General features: G+C 37.6%; 1 protein-coding gene across 8 annotated transcripts in view; it reads right to left on the bottom strand.

The window, feature by feature from the left end:
* Positions 1–14861, bottom strand: part of ROBO2 (roundabout guidance receptor 2) — a 538871-nt gene that overhangs the window by 103637 nt on the left and 420373 nt on the right. For all 8 annotated transcript variants that reach the window (XM_072886085.1, XM_072886059.1, XM_072886099.1 and 5 more), the window contains exon 8: positions 1671–1795. In XM_072886085.1, the coding sequence (XP_072742186.1) occupies positions 1671–1795 (125 nt within the window). The remainder of the gene's footprint in view (positions 1–1670; positions 1796–14861) is intronic.

The raw sequence follows: 14861 nt of genomic DNA on the forward strand, positions 1-14861 counted from the left end.
GAAGGTGAAGCAGAAGCAGGTGGGGCAGAGCAGGAGATCTGTGGTTCAGTTCTTATTTCACTTTTTAACTGAGGTGGTACACACAATGCCTCCAGATTAGACAAAAGGCACATCTGCACTGCACAGCACAGTGTGAATACTTGAGTTAACTCACATAATGCCATATGGCAAAAAGTAACACAGGGCTCTGAAAAGACTAATTTAGCCAATGGGGAAGGGTACGTAGTATAGATACATAGACAGGTGTAGCCGTGACAGGCTTCATCAGGGAGCTGCAGAAGACGCTGTCCTTGGGCATCCATTTGCCCCTTTTAATCTTTTCTCAGGTGCAAAAGAAAATACGGCACATAGTTTACAGTGTTCAAATTTGACACACTAACATGAACTGCACACTGAAAGTGAGAAGGACTGACTTCTGCTGTAACATAGTGCCAATACAGCAACAGCAGTAAAAAAATGTTGTGGCATGACATTCAAATATTAAGCTATAGGAGTTAGTATTGGCTGATGGCAACATTGACTGATACATCAGAAATTTTGCTTTCAAAAAATGACAGTAAGGATCAAAGAAATATTTCTGTCCTGCTTTCAGCTGAGATTGAGTTAATTTTCTTTAGAGTGGCTGGTATGGGGCTATGTTTTGGATTTGTGCTGAAAACAGTGTTGATAATACAGAGATGTTTTAGTTGTTGCTGCACTAGCCAAGGACTTTTCAGCTTCCTATGCTCTGCCAGGTGCAGAAGCAGCTGGGAGGGGACACAGCCAGGATAGTTGATCCAAACTGACCAAAGGGCTATTCCATACCACATGACGTCATGCTCAGTATATAAAGCTGGGGAAGAAGAAGGAAGAGGGGGACATTTGGAGTGATGGCGTTTGTCTTCCCAAGTAACCATTACGCGTGATGGAGCCCTGCTTTCCTGGAGATGGCTGAACACCTGCCTGCCCATGGGAAGTAGTGAATGCATTCCTTGCTTTGCTTTGTTTGCGTGCGCGGCTTTTGCTTTACCTATTAAACTGTCTTTATCTCAACCCTCGAATTTTCTTACTTTTGCTCTTCCGATTCTCTCCCCCATCCCACCAGGGGGGAGTGAGCGAGCGGCTGCGTGGTGCTTAGTTCCTGTCTGGGGCTAAACCACGACAATTTCCAAAACCAGATTCGGAAATTTCCCGAGACAATTTTACTGAAGAAAGCATCTGCGTGTTCAAAACCTATATCTGTATGCACTATGAGAATATGCCAATGCAAATTAGCTTGCTAGATATATATCTGCTTGATCATGTCTAGACAGGTTGTGAACTGTAATTACTGACTCTGATTAGTTAAAAATTGAGTCATATCTTTTTTATCTGCTGTGTTTGTCTCACCCACCTGTTTGTTGGGGGCTTCAGAATGAAAAGTCTTTAAGATATATACTGTTGCTTTCTATATGTTTATACAGCACCTACCACAAGTTTCACCAACTTAAATGGCCTTTGAGTTCTTCACAATATTAATATTTTTTTAAAAGCAACAACAATGTCAGTAGAGAATAGTGATAGTTTAAAAGACAAATTCCTGTGAAAGATTAAAAGAATATGTGAAAGGTAATATAAATAATATTCCTAAGAATTTAACAATATAACTATTTAGAAAGGCTTGAAAGACTTACAGGGTGCTTATAACTTACCTGGCTTCCTTCTTTTTGCCAGAAAACAGCTGGCTGTGGATTTCCTTTAGTTTCACAAGGAAAAGTCACTGTTCGACCCTGGGCTACAATCTGGTCTCGTGGTCTCACCACAAACTGTGGGGGAGCTACAATGTAAGAAAAAACATGGTGTAAATTCAGGATATTTTGCAAGGGGAAGATGAGGAATATTGAAGGAAAGAGACAACATTATGGAGATTTGTTTTATGCCAGAGGACATAACACCAGAAACACTAATTAGTATAGACAGAACTAATATATAAACAAAAACAACAGCAACAAAAAGAGCAGTAATATCAGTATATTATATCCCCAGTTTAAAAAAAAAAAAAAAAAGGAAAGAAACGTTACAACCATACATGCTAGAGTAAATTCTGATGACAATAAATGCTAAGGAGCAGCAGTCAGGTGTTTATGATGCTGGCTCTGGATGTATTCTACCTTTCATCTGCACAGATATCAGCACACTCATAGCCTCTACACTTCACAGAGCTTGTTGAGCTGGAGCTATCATATATTTATTGAAAGGTATGAATTAGGATATACAGACTGCCTTTTTCAGTCTGCCCCTCTAGACTTTTAAAAATGATTGAGAAAGGAGAGGAAGGTCTGGATGACAGCAGAAGGACAGAAGTTCAAGAGCTCTCTCACTTTTCTTAGGGGTAGTGTGGTCAAGAATGGAGTGGGAAGGAGGACTTGCTGTAAAAAGAATGGTTGCTAAAACAGCACAAACTCAGGAGATCTGGATTTCAGCTTGTGTAAAGACAAGAAAGAAGCAAGACTTGAAGAGTTAGTGGGCAGCAGTGAGCAGTGAGTAAGAAGGAATAGGGATTCCAGGAGATCAGGAAGAGACAAGGAAAAGAAAAAAGGAGAAGGTGGAGTTAAAACAAGAAAGAAGAACCACGACTGGCTATGTTTTCAAGTAGATGGCATTAACAGTGTTCAGACATAGGGGACCAGGAAGCACAGTCAGAAGTGAACAATTTCTAAAAGACAGGTGTAGTTTTACTTGTCTGGGGGTATTGATGGAGAATAGACAGACAATTTTAGTGGGAATAAGAAGGGAGAGAAAAGGTGTTAATGTGCAGAAGCAAAGTGGGGAAGAAGCAGTGTTGGAGGATTTGAGAGAAAAAATTTGATTTGACTTCAGCAACTATGTTGAGCATGATGTGAAAAAGCAAATGACTTTTCTATGCATGACATGCAAACCTCCCAGTCTTAGTTCAACATTGGAATTCACTGGAATTGGATTTATGCTGCTTGGCATATCTTAAAAATGTAAGCAGTGTCTCCAAATATTCTCATCAAAAGACTAGCTAACTTTTGGGGCAGGCTGAAGAAGGGGACAAAATGATAATAAAAACCCCACATTAATTTTCTTCTATTCCATTATTGGTTTGGTGGTTGTGGAGAGGGATGGTTTAGGAACACTAAGCTTTTAGATAAACAGAATTTAAGTGTTTTAGAAAACCATATTTTCACCATTATAATTACAAACTATTTAATTAGGCACGAAGAGCAATCAAGACCCAGTTTCCGATTACACCTGCTGACAGCGCAGACACAAATCTGCTAACTGCATAGAAATGTATGCAGATCTGATTTTTTTTAAATACACTTCACAGTTATCTCATGAGGTACTTCCCAAGGCTTTACAGATCAGCAGGAGTCTAAAGAGCACCAGTTGAATAGCACTGGTTTAATGCATACTTAAAACAAGAACTGCAAAGCACTTAATAAACATGAATCACCATCAATTTAGAAGGCAGAGGGTGAGGACAACACGAGGAGTCTTCCTTCTGCCTCACACTCCTAAGCACAGGTTTTGGCCTCTCTGGGGAGAGAAGTGTCCACCTCTTCCCCGGGGCTCAGCAGGTGTTAGTCTTCTGAAAGGACAGGGACAAAGGGCTAGCAGCCCTGCTGCTGCCTGTTTATATCCATATGTTTTGCAGTTTCTGTAAGAGCATAGGTGTTCCTACACATAGTCTAGGATCCGAACTCATCCTGTACTATTCCTGAAGTGCTAGACTGCAGCAAGTTACTTGTTTTTCCCTCACCTTATTTTACCTAACATATCTGTATGCAATCCCTACAGGTGTCAGAAAGCAGTAATGTGGTAATCAGCGCATGTGTTTGTTCATTCAATCATATGGGAAGGGAAAGAGGGCAAGACCTTTAAGTTGTGAATTAGAAACCTCCATTCCTATAGGCATACCTTACACTAAGGTATCTCTACATTTCTGACCACCCACTTAATAAAGGTCACTGAATTAGTTCAGTGTCTGTTGCTCAGCTGTAGAAGTTCATTGCCCGGGATATCAATATAGAATCAATAGCAACCTCAGGCAGAAGGGAGAGCAGAAAACCTCTAACCTCTTCAGGTGTTATATCTGCATTTGACAGGAACTACGCATGAGCCCTATGTCTATGCTGCGTTATGGGTGACCTCAAGACCATAATCTTTCCATCATGACGCTAAAAACCTGGTGTCAGGAGACCATCCCACAGATCATACGTAAGCATGATCGATGCCTAAGATCATTTCGTAGGCATGCTTGGTGCATTGGGGGTATGTTATGTAGATGGCGGTCTGAGACAGCTCAACAGAAGGAAGAAAGGCATGACATTTCCGTGACCCTATCTTTCAAATCACATAACCAAATAAATGCAAGGTAGGTAAGTTTAAGGGTTCATCTGAAACATTCTCACACACGCAAGGCTGTACTGTAAGTCAGTAATTCAAAGCTCTGAGCAGACGTAACAGCACTGAACTTGTTGCTGTAGCAGACTTTCCAGGGACCAAATTAAGGTAATTTGGTAGTCAAGGAACAATGAGAGATAAACGTCCTATTTTCTACCTAGTTTCTAGTTTTTGACTTGCCCCTAACTTTGAACATGTCTCACTTTCTTAAGAGCAGAAAACTGATCCTTTCTTTTGCAAAAAGATACAAGGAAAAGAAGCAGGAATTAAGGCTGTAGCTCGGTCCAAATAATTTAAATGACGTGGACTGACTCTGTTGTTTTGTTCTCCCCCTGCCACACACCAAGTCCGCTCCAGCATTTGCCATACTAAGTGAACAGAAGATCCGTGGCCTCATAGCTACTAGTTTAGACTTTCTAAATACTCCAGAAACAATAATGTATGGTTATGCAAGGATATCTTTTCTAGCTTTTCTCTGCAGCCACAATTACTAGAAATTCACTATAAAAACAAATAAATGAATTAGAGCTTTTATTTAAATACAATGTCTTGATCTCACAAGGAGCTGACTTTTATTGGTCACTACATTAATTAGAGCACAAAACCAATTCCTTCAGCCAAACTATTTAATATCATAATTTTAAAGAACATGAAAAATGTAATTTTGGAAAAATAAAACCTTGTATGTGTTTTTTTAATTTATTCAAAGATGAGGTTCTATTATGAAGGACCCCCCTATTTTGTTCCAGTTTGTTGTCATATCCGGCTATAGCTCTGTTTATAGACAGCCTCTGACAAAAATGACCTTGTTTACAGCATTTAAACAATGTTTTCACCATATCAGTTCTATCTATCAATTTCCAGTTGAATAATGCAAATTGACAACCGAAAGTAACAGTTAATAATTGCAGGAGTAATTCTTGGTCAAGTATAACTACCAAAGCAGTAAGACTGCCATTATCCCCAGAGAATGCAACGCGACTCTGCTTAGAGACAGCAAGGCTTCTTTGACAGAATAAGCACTTGGGCTCTTCAATTTTCCTAAGAATAGAGCTCATTATCTTCATATATCGGTGCTGTTTATAAAGATAGATAAATATTATTACTCCCATTTTGCAGAAAGGTTAACTGAGATCATGACTTCCTCAAAGCCCAGCTTCAGTGGAATGTTGGACAAAACCTAATTCAAGCCATTATTGCTTCTGTCAAAGCAGGTGAATTTTTAAAACATTCTGAAAAGGTACAGTTAGAGAAATAACAGCAGGCTTTATATGCTTCAGCTGTTAAAGTTATGTGGTACTTTAATACTTAATTCAAGCTAAACATTAAGGTCATTAGAAGAATCTGTTGAAAAAACTATTATGAAGCAGCAAACTGAGTGTTGTGCCTATCAAACTATTACCCTTTACTGTTTCAGATGTAACATTAACTGGACTGGAATAAACAGAGTGGAAAAACTCTTGCTTAATTGACATTTGAAAGTCAAAGACAATTGCTCAAAAAGGTAATATATTGCTTGGATTCCAGGCGACTAGACAAAAATATGAAAAAAAGAACAATTAAGACTACAGACCTAGTATACTTCTATTGAAACTTCTTTCCTTTTTTTTTTTTTTTTGAGAAATTTAAATAGTACACAGTAAATTAGATTTGATTTCTGGCAAATTATGCTTTGATACTGCATTCAGCAAGCGCTGGCTTCAATCAATGTCACACTAAAGCTCTGTTATGCTAATAGCCGCTTGTGAGGCTGAGCAGGATGATATGGAAATCAGATGGTTGAACATGAATAGAAAGCATAGGCCATGTATGAGGGGGCTTTGAGATGAGGGGATGGGGGGACTCTAAGGTTAATCACATCATGTTCAGAACTGTTTTTACAGCACAGAACAGTATTCTACTGCAAGAATTAAAATGGAGATAGAAAAGCATGAGCAGTAGTGAGCATTAGTTATGTTGTTCAAAATGGGAGGAGTGCATTCTGTTGCACTCTTCCTAGATGTCATTTTATGCATGACTGAATGGATCTTTTATTTTATTAATAAATGTATATGAAGGTAGCCTCTGCTCAAGTGTTAAAGAGTTTTAGAAAAAAAAAGAAGAAACAAATACTGCAAATAATTTCAAAGGTATTTCTCAACTCTTCTCCAATATTAATAGTTAGCAGAATCTCTAATCTGATGGGATGGATTGCATTCATTTCTTTCCCAGTAGAGTTACTGAGTACTAAAGGTTATGCTGAGTCACCAGGAGCTGATAAAGCTGCTGATGTAGAGAAGCTTGACTGAAACAGTGAGTTCATTCATCCTAGGTGAACTCTTGTCACCTGATAAGAAACATGGCAGAAGACTCAGAAGAAAGGGAGGGGAAAATTACCAGAGGAAAATGTGAATTTATGGCAAAAAAGTACAATGATCCCATATCAAATACTAGCAACATTTTCTTCCAGTGACACAGTTTTCCAAGCTGATCTTGTGACTTGTGGTTCACATTAAATTCAATAATCCTAAGGGAATTTTATTATCATGACTTGCTCACATGCCCACATGCCCTGGGGTGCGTACATTATATTGCTGTGATTTTAATTAAAAGTAGATATTGTAGCAAGTTTTAGTCCAGTATTGCTACCGCAAGCAGAAATGGAATTGTAACCACAGCAACTAATATCAGTGGGATTTTTGTTGTTTTTGTTTGGGTATTTTTCTAAACATCCTCAATTACCTAAGGCCACCACTAGGAGACAAAACTCATTTTACATAATCCAAACAATTTTCAGATAATGAAACTTTAGTAACCTATTAATTACATGTAGTTAGACAAAATGTCCTCACATACCATGGCATATGAGGCTTTATTCAAAGCTCATTGAAGTTGGTAGGAATTCTCCTATTGCCTTATGTGTTCTTTGGATCAGACCCATTGAAAAAATAATATATCACAGGAAAAGAGTGACAGCCAACAAATATTAAAGGGCTTAAATTACAGATTTGACAACCTTTAATTGCAACTAATTTCAGTTGATAGTGAACTGCAAATGAAATTCATCGTGAAGATTACTTCACCAAACTAAAGTGATAAAGATGAGTGCTTCATTTTAAACTGGAATTGTTTATTATCCATAAACATATTTCAGTGACTGGTTCAAAGGGAGCAAGGGGAAAGATGCTGACTCGTGAATGGTCTAAGCAAAACTTAGATAATGCTCACTGATAGGGGAAAAAGCTTTGAAGAACAAGCAGAAACACACTGGCTGGTAAAGCACCAAGATTCTTTAAGACTTGGCTCTGCTTCCAGCAGGGAAGAGGCAGCAAACCAACCTAATATTCCCATTTACAGTCTTTTTCAGCATTGTACATTTGCAGCAATAAATTAATTTCATAATAATCCTTTGAACAATCAAAGTTACACCTGGTACAATACTCAGTAGCTCTGCCTGGAAGTAAGAGAGTCAGGGTGATAAGATAATGGTGCCTTCCCCAAATTGTCTTCTGACTTCTGGAACCCTATCACCATCACAATCTTTTTTTGCAAAGCCTTCAAAGACTTGAAACTGAATATCTCAATGCTTGTTTCAAACCCTTACCACAGTGACAATATTCATGTGGCCGCTTCACCTGATCTTTGACACGTGTTGATACGTCAAGAGATCAAACTCAGTTCCAGCCTTACCAAATGCAGATCAAGACTTGCCTCTAAGACATTTACATGAAGGATAGCAGAAGCCCCCAGAGCTCCAGCTGAAGTATTACGTATTTTTAAAAGGGAGGTAACCCTTGACATCATCTATAGCGTAGAACTACTTATTTGTAGGACTGCTTTGCTGGTTTCCAGATACTGGCTTAGATGGCATTTGAATTGTACAGGAATTGTTGAAAGAAAATAATGATCCCCCACCTTTGTGTGTCATTGGTTAAATTTCTCTAGAAGGTCTGGTAGATATCGGACTTTTAGATGCTTTTGTAATACAAATGTAAAAGAAAACTGTAAGACCCTACTTATATACCTTGCTGTAGCAACATTTGCCCTTCGCATGGCATGAGCTGCTGAAAAGTGCAGATATGATAGTCTAGGAGTTTTGAAAGATGATTTGCAAGGCTACTATTGCTGATGGAGTAAATAGAGGAAAACAGAAAATATTTCCAGTCTCAAACACCAGAAACTTGGGCTGAGTCAGCAGTTCTTTCTCAGAAGTTCAGATCTTAATGGGTACCGAAAGTGATGTGTGGTTCTTAGGACACAAAGTTATTAGTGCACTATTAGCTATGACTAATGATAAATCAAGGGTGTAGCCTCTGACACAGGAGCCATTACAGAAGCCTGAGAGGATGACAACTTAGGCCTATTACTAAGTCAGATATTTCTTATCAGGGATAAACTAATGGAAGTTTAGGATGGCCATTTTCTGTAAAGTGAAAAGGCTTCTCAGTCTTATGGTGTGCTCCAGTGATTAGGAGTGTTCACAGATTGAGAAGGAAGTAACCTTTTAGCATGCTAGCTACAATTGAGTTGCCTGGAAAATGAGTTTACTTTCTTTCTCTCCCATGAGTATCATGTTAGCGTAGGAATCTATAACTACTCCCTAGTCTGTACGAGTGCAGCTGGTCTTTGAAACAAGTGCATAGATCTCATTTTGTGGACATATTGTTTTTTCTTTAACTATGTTCTCTTCCTTGTTCATTTAGAGTGTTCTCTTTCTTCCATGACTTCTTCTTCAGGTGGATGGTTCTGTCAATAAAAATGAGGAATGGTATGTTGTGGGGATAACAAGTGATTCATGAAGCCCCTCACTAGACCTGTGATATTATTGTAAAATGACACAGGTGGAGGTGTCAAAGCAGGTACTTGGTTTGGATTCTTCTGAAAAGGAGCTTCCCATAACGTAGGGGGGTATTTATAATCCATAGGTCAGACACCATCTTTAACATTGACGCTGCTTCAGAATTAATTCTCATATGTCCTGCACCAATAGATCAAATAAATACACAAAATTAGAAGCAGAGGGGGCAAGCGGGGAGAACTTTTAGCAGGTTGAATGAAGGGAAGCACTGGGGGAGAGAAATCAGGCTACAATGGGGCAGAGGTAGAAAGCAGGGGGAAGTGAGGTCTCAGCAAGATTATTACCAGGTCCAGTTCTGGTATAACTGTCCTTCAGGCTGGTCCTGTCTCATGGAAAGTGAGAAATTACTTCTGGTTTGGTTTGGTTTTTTTGCTGTTTTCAGATGAGCCACGTAAAAACACAACAGTGTGAAAAGATCACACTTCAGTCATTTGAGAATGCAAAACCTTCCTTCATACCTGGACTAATTGTTCTAATCTTCAATTTAAATTCAGGTTCTGAATTTCACATATAACAACATTTTTATCCTTCACTTGTTCTGAACACTGAAGCTGATAATCTCTGAAAGCGTGGAAGCATAAGCATTTTTTTCTTTCTTTGCAAGAGGTGAAAGAAGTCTAGAGAATCAATAAATAAAAAACGCTAACTGCCCTATATATTTTGACACATAAAATCTCTCTTTTATCCCTGGATGACCTAAAAGAAAGAAGTGGGATAAATCTGCATGGTGGAAAAAAGAGATGTGAGATAAACAATAATGAAGAAGCAGGTTTGGTTTATATTCAAAGTTTCCTTGCCAATTTCAATTAACATAACTGCCAAATCTGCATTTATCATTTTTATAATAAAAGTTGAAGCACAAAACAAAAAAAAATACAACCATGGATTTGTTCTTCCTTCTTAGCTAGGACTAATGACAATAAAACAAAACTGTGAGAATAATTATAAGAAAATCCAACTCTGTCTCCTACATAGCAGGCATCCACTTTCTGTGTGTCCCCCCCGACTTCCAGTGCTCTGAGCTCAGCAGCAGCACCTTTCCTGACCCCCTCCTCCTCTTTGTTTTACAGTACATTTAAACATTAAGTTTAAATATCTGGTCTGAATTTCATCTCAACATTGGACTGTAGCCTGCTGTCCTTTAATCATACATCTCTATTTTATTATAACTTGTCCAATCATCTCTTTTAAGCGGCCCCTGAACCTTACAGATGCTCCTGGAAAATCCCCTCTAGGAAGTCCTTCATTTAGTTTTGATATATATAGACGTAGCACTGATTCTGTCTGCCCAGTAACTTACATTACTCAGGACTTTCTCTACTCCAGACAATGCTTTTTAATTTTTTTTTCCCCTTAAGTATCTGAGATTCAGGATACACATTTTGCTCAGATCAGATAGAAAAGACGTGCTTTCCTAAAATCTTAACACTTTAGCCTGCTTGCTAATGTAAACTGTACCATTAGGGGATGGCTACTGCTATTATACCTTCTGTGAGTTTAGCAAACAAAACAAATTATGCCAACAAAAAGACATGTCATCTGCCATGATTCCTTTTGTCAGGGGAGATAGCAGGAGGGTTGCTGGTAATGTGTTTAAAAAAGAAAAGCATACCCCTCACTGATATAGTAAGATTTCATCAAAATAATGAGTGTAATCTGGTTATCTCCTTCAAAAAAACATGAATTCACATGCTGAAGAGAAGAGCTAAGGAGATCATGAGAAGAGCAAAGTGCCTAGATAGGCTAATAGTCTACATCTATAGTGAGAAAGACGAGAAGTTCCTGGTTTGTTTACCCTTGAGAATAAAAAAGGCTGAGAGGAGATATTCTGCTCAATTTGGGCCACTGTAAAGTGGAGAGAGGAAAAGGACTGAGGAAGAAAAAAGACTATTTATGCTGATTGGCAATGCTAGCATTCAAGGAATGGGGCATACAGTCATTTTGCTGTTGAATAATACCGAGATCATATCCAAACTGTAATATGGCTAGCAGCAATTGAGCAAAGAAGGTAAAGGGAAAAGTTAATGGATTAATGCATTGATTTCCACACTCCTCTTGAAGGTAAAGTAAATGATTTCTCCTTTTAGAAAAAGTAAGGGAAGAGTTTGGGGGGAGCAACACATCAAAAGACTTTTTCATACCCTAATCTTCAAAGACTTATGGAGAGACTCAGAATCCACTGAAGTAAGAAAACAATTCCCACTGATTCGAGCATGCTTCAGGAAAGTTAAAAAAGATTTACACATTAAACTTCTTAAAACTTTCCCAATCTAGAGTTCAGCAATTAAAAAAAAAAAAAAGGAAGCCCTTGATCACTTCCTGCACTTGCTGTAACTGGGTTTTCTGTAAGAGAAACAGTATGAGTACTGGAACATACTTGGTACCGTAGCAGAATGAGCCAGGATGTCACAGTATGACTTGCTAAAACTTCAAGTACATACACTGCCATCTTTCAGACTTATCGTTGAAGAAGCCGCCTCTATCAGACCTTCTGTGTTTCTGTTCTGATCGCTATCTGGCATATCCAAGAAGACTTGGAGCAGCTGGAAATGAAGCCAAGTTTTATGGACCAGCACTTAAATGCTTGGTGGTTAATGTGCTCAGTGTCCATTTGTAGAGCCATTCTGGCCCATATATCGCAAATGTTGTATTTCTATCATATCTGAAGTCATTATAGGATTCAAGTGTAAATTCAGCTAGTGGAGTTTTGCCAAAGTAGAAATGCTAAGGACTTTAGGATTTTTAGACTGGTCTTTAAAAGGCTAAGAAATGTCAAAAAAAATCAGCTCCATATTTTAATTTCTTACTGGTATACAAATAAATCTGAATTTCATTCTATAGCAACCTTTTCTCTCTAATCTGAAGAATTTGCCTATTTTTAAACAAGAATGATGCATTATTCTTTCACCTAAGGAAGAAACAAATCCCAAAAGCCTAATGTCCACTGGTGTCCTTACTCTCTTCTGAAAATTTCTATAGGTGGTAGCAGCAGGCAGACAGGCAACATACCACATTGTGATATAGATTTGAGATTTCTGCCACTGAAAGATGGCACCGTAGTGCCAAGCATGATCTCATCTATTCTGTCACACACCAATTGCCATTACGGATATTGTATATATCCTCAGTGTCTCAAGTGAAGGTGATATTTTCATGAATATACTAAAAATAAAAGTATTCATCCTATATAGACTTTTCCTGCAAGAGTCAGAATGGAGAAGAATAAAGAGAGATCTTTCTCACTTACCAGTCTGAACCATCTGAACAATATAATTTCAAGCCACAACACCTAATACAACTTTGTTTAAAATACAGCCCTTTCTATTTTATGTTTCATGCTGCACCACTCTTAATAGACCATTAAGTCATGCCAGGCTGATTTATGACATGAAAACTTCCCAGAGCAGAGTGAAATGCATCATACAGTCACATTGCACTTAAATGTGAATAGACTGTATTTAATTAATCTGAAATTTGGAAAATTCATGACGTGTCTTATCTGTTTCTCTCTTCTCCAACATGGTAGGGAAGTGAAGTTTTTGTAACTTGGTTGGTCTCCCCTTAGTTAATTCCAAATACTTAATTTCTACCCAGGTGGCAAAAGCATCTAGCTATTTGCTGCATGTCGCTTCTTTCTGGGAAGATGAGTCATAGCATATGACAATAAATTAAGTAAACTTGACTTACTGCAAGGCAACTGAAATGCAAAGAACTCTATTTTCACTTGGACGTAGTTGAAATTAATTTGAAAACTGAGTACTCTGTCATCTGAATGACTTTTTGGATGATTAGTAAAAAGGTAACTGAAACATCAGACAGCTCTTCACAGATCTCTATTTGAACTTCAGGTCATCCGTCTCAAAGCAGTATAGTAAATGTTTTTGAAAAGAGGGTCAGTGTTACTTTCAGTGGGACTATATAAAACTTTGAGCTCCTCCCAACTTTTGTGCTTCTTTTAACAGCTATTCTCCTGCCCAACTGCCATAAGAAATACAGCAGAATGTGAAAGTGAGAAAATAATAACTTGCTCATCTGAAAAATCCATCTAATGAGAGAAATAACAACAGAAATGGTCTAAATAATAAATATCTTGTTTCCTAAACCCATCTGCTGTAAATCTTGTCAGAAATCTTTTCAAAATATTATAAATAAGAGAACATCTATTTTAGAAACAGGCAACACATTTATTCCTAGCAGAAAATCCAAACATGATGACTAATCTGGCGTATAGCTGTTAAATTCACCAGCTGCCATCTACCTCGGGCAGAACCATACCTCATTTTGTCTATGTAGTATATACCATATGTTAATAACTTCTTGAAACTAAGATGGTCATTGGTAATCCCACGCCTGAATTTTCCACTCAAGCTGAAATTTAAATAAAAATATCACAACTAACAGAATATAAATATTTGAAACAGGCAAAAACTGAATAGAAAATGAAAATTATTTAGTATGCAACAAGAATTGCAATCCTGGAACACTAAAAAAATATTCCTCTATTCTTCAGTGACAAGGCATTGAAAGAAAATGGTTTGGTCTTGTTTAAAACACAATAAAGACAAAACATATCTGCTTTGAACTGGAAGTAGTGATGAAAGGTAGAGATACATAGATAATTCTCAGGTGTCATGAAAGAATATAAACTTTTAAACTGCTCCCCTGCAGTTTAACATATACATAAATATAAAAATATACTTCTGTTAAAATGTCATCCTCCTAGAGAGCTGTGAGCTTAATAACATTAAGTAGTGTTTGCTTCAGCTTCCTTTCTGTAAGGAGAAGTATTTTTGCTCTGCATTCCAGTTAACTTCCTTAACAAAAAAATGCTACAATATTTGACTCACCATTCTTGTCAAATGACAATTTTAACAGAAGATAAATTGGGCTTCTTGGTGGGGAACTGGTGGTGGAGAGAGAAGTTACTTTGTTTTGCTCTACTGGGCTTTAAATTTTTAAAAAACAGGACAGGTAGCCACCTGCTTTGCCTACTCTTGACTGAAACAGAGAGATGAACTGTAGAAATCAGTTTCATTTCAGGTCCTTAAGCAAAAAACAATAAAGACACTATCATAAGGACAGCATTGCCTTTTTACAGGTACAGGATGAGATAAAAGTGATCTAAAGAAAGTTATGTGCTTATATACAGCAATGACTACATACACACTTGTATGGGAGTTCTATATGTTAAATAGCTTTGGGGCTGGACCTATTTAATTAACAATTTTTAACACCTCACAAAGATAATCACTAAATTAAATAATTTGATAAAGACCATATGACCATATAATAATTATTTTAAAGTCAACAATTCTCATTTATGTTTCCTGAATAAATCATGTAAAAGAAGAATTTTCTTTGTACCCGATGCTTACTTGTAACAAAATAAAATAGTGTAGGCAGGGAATATGACAAATTCACCACAGCATGGTCACGCAAGGAGATCATATACCTGGATATAAAGCAACTTGAGACCAAAAGCTTATGTGGCTTTCACAGAGCCTGAAACAGTTGCTACTTTGTGATTTCTTTTTTCTTGCCTTTCTTTTAAGAGTGAACAAAGTGAGAAAAATATCTAGAAGTAAAATACTTTTAATCTTGTAGCATTTTCTTAGTGAATGAAGAAGGAGATTTC

Source organism: Ciconia boyciana, chromosome 1, assembly GCF_034638445.1.
Source record: "Ciconia boyciana chromosome 1, ASM3463844v1, whole genome shotgun sequence".
NCBI lineage: Eukaryota > Metazoa > Chordata > Aves > Ciconiiformes > Ciconiidae > Ciconia > Ciconia boyciana.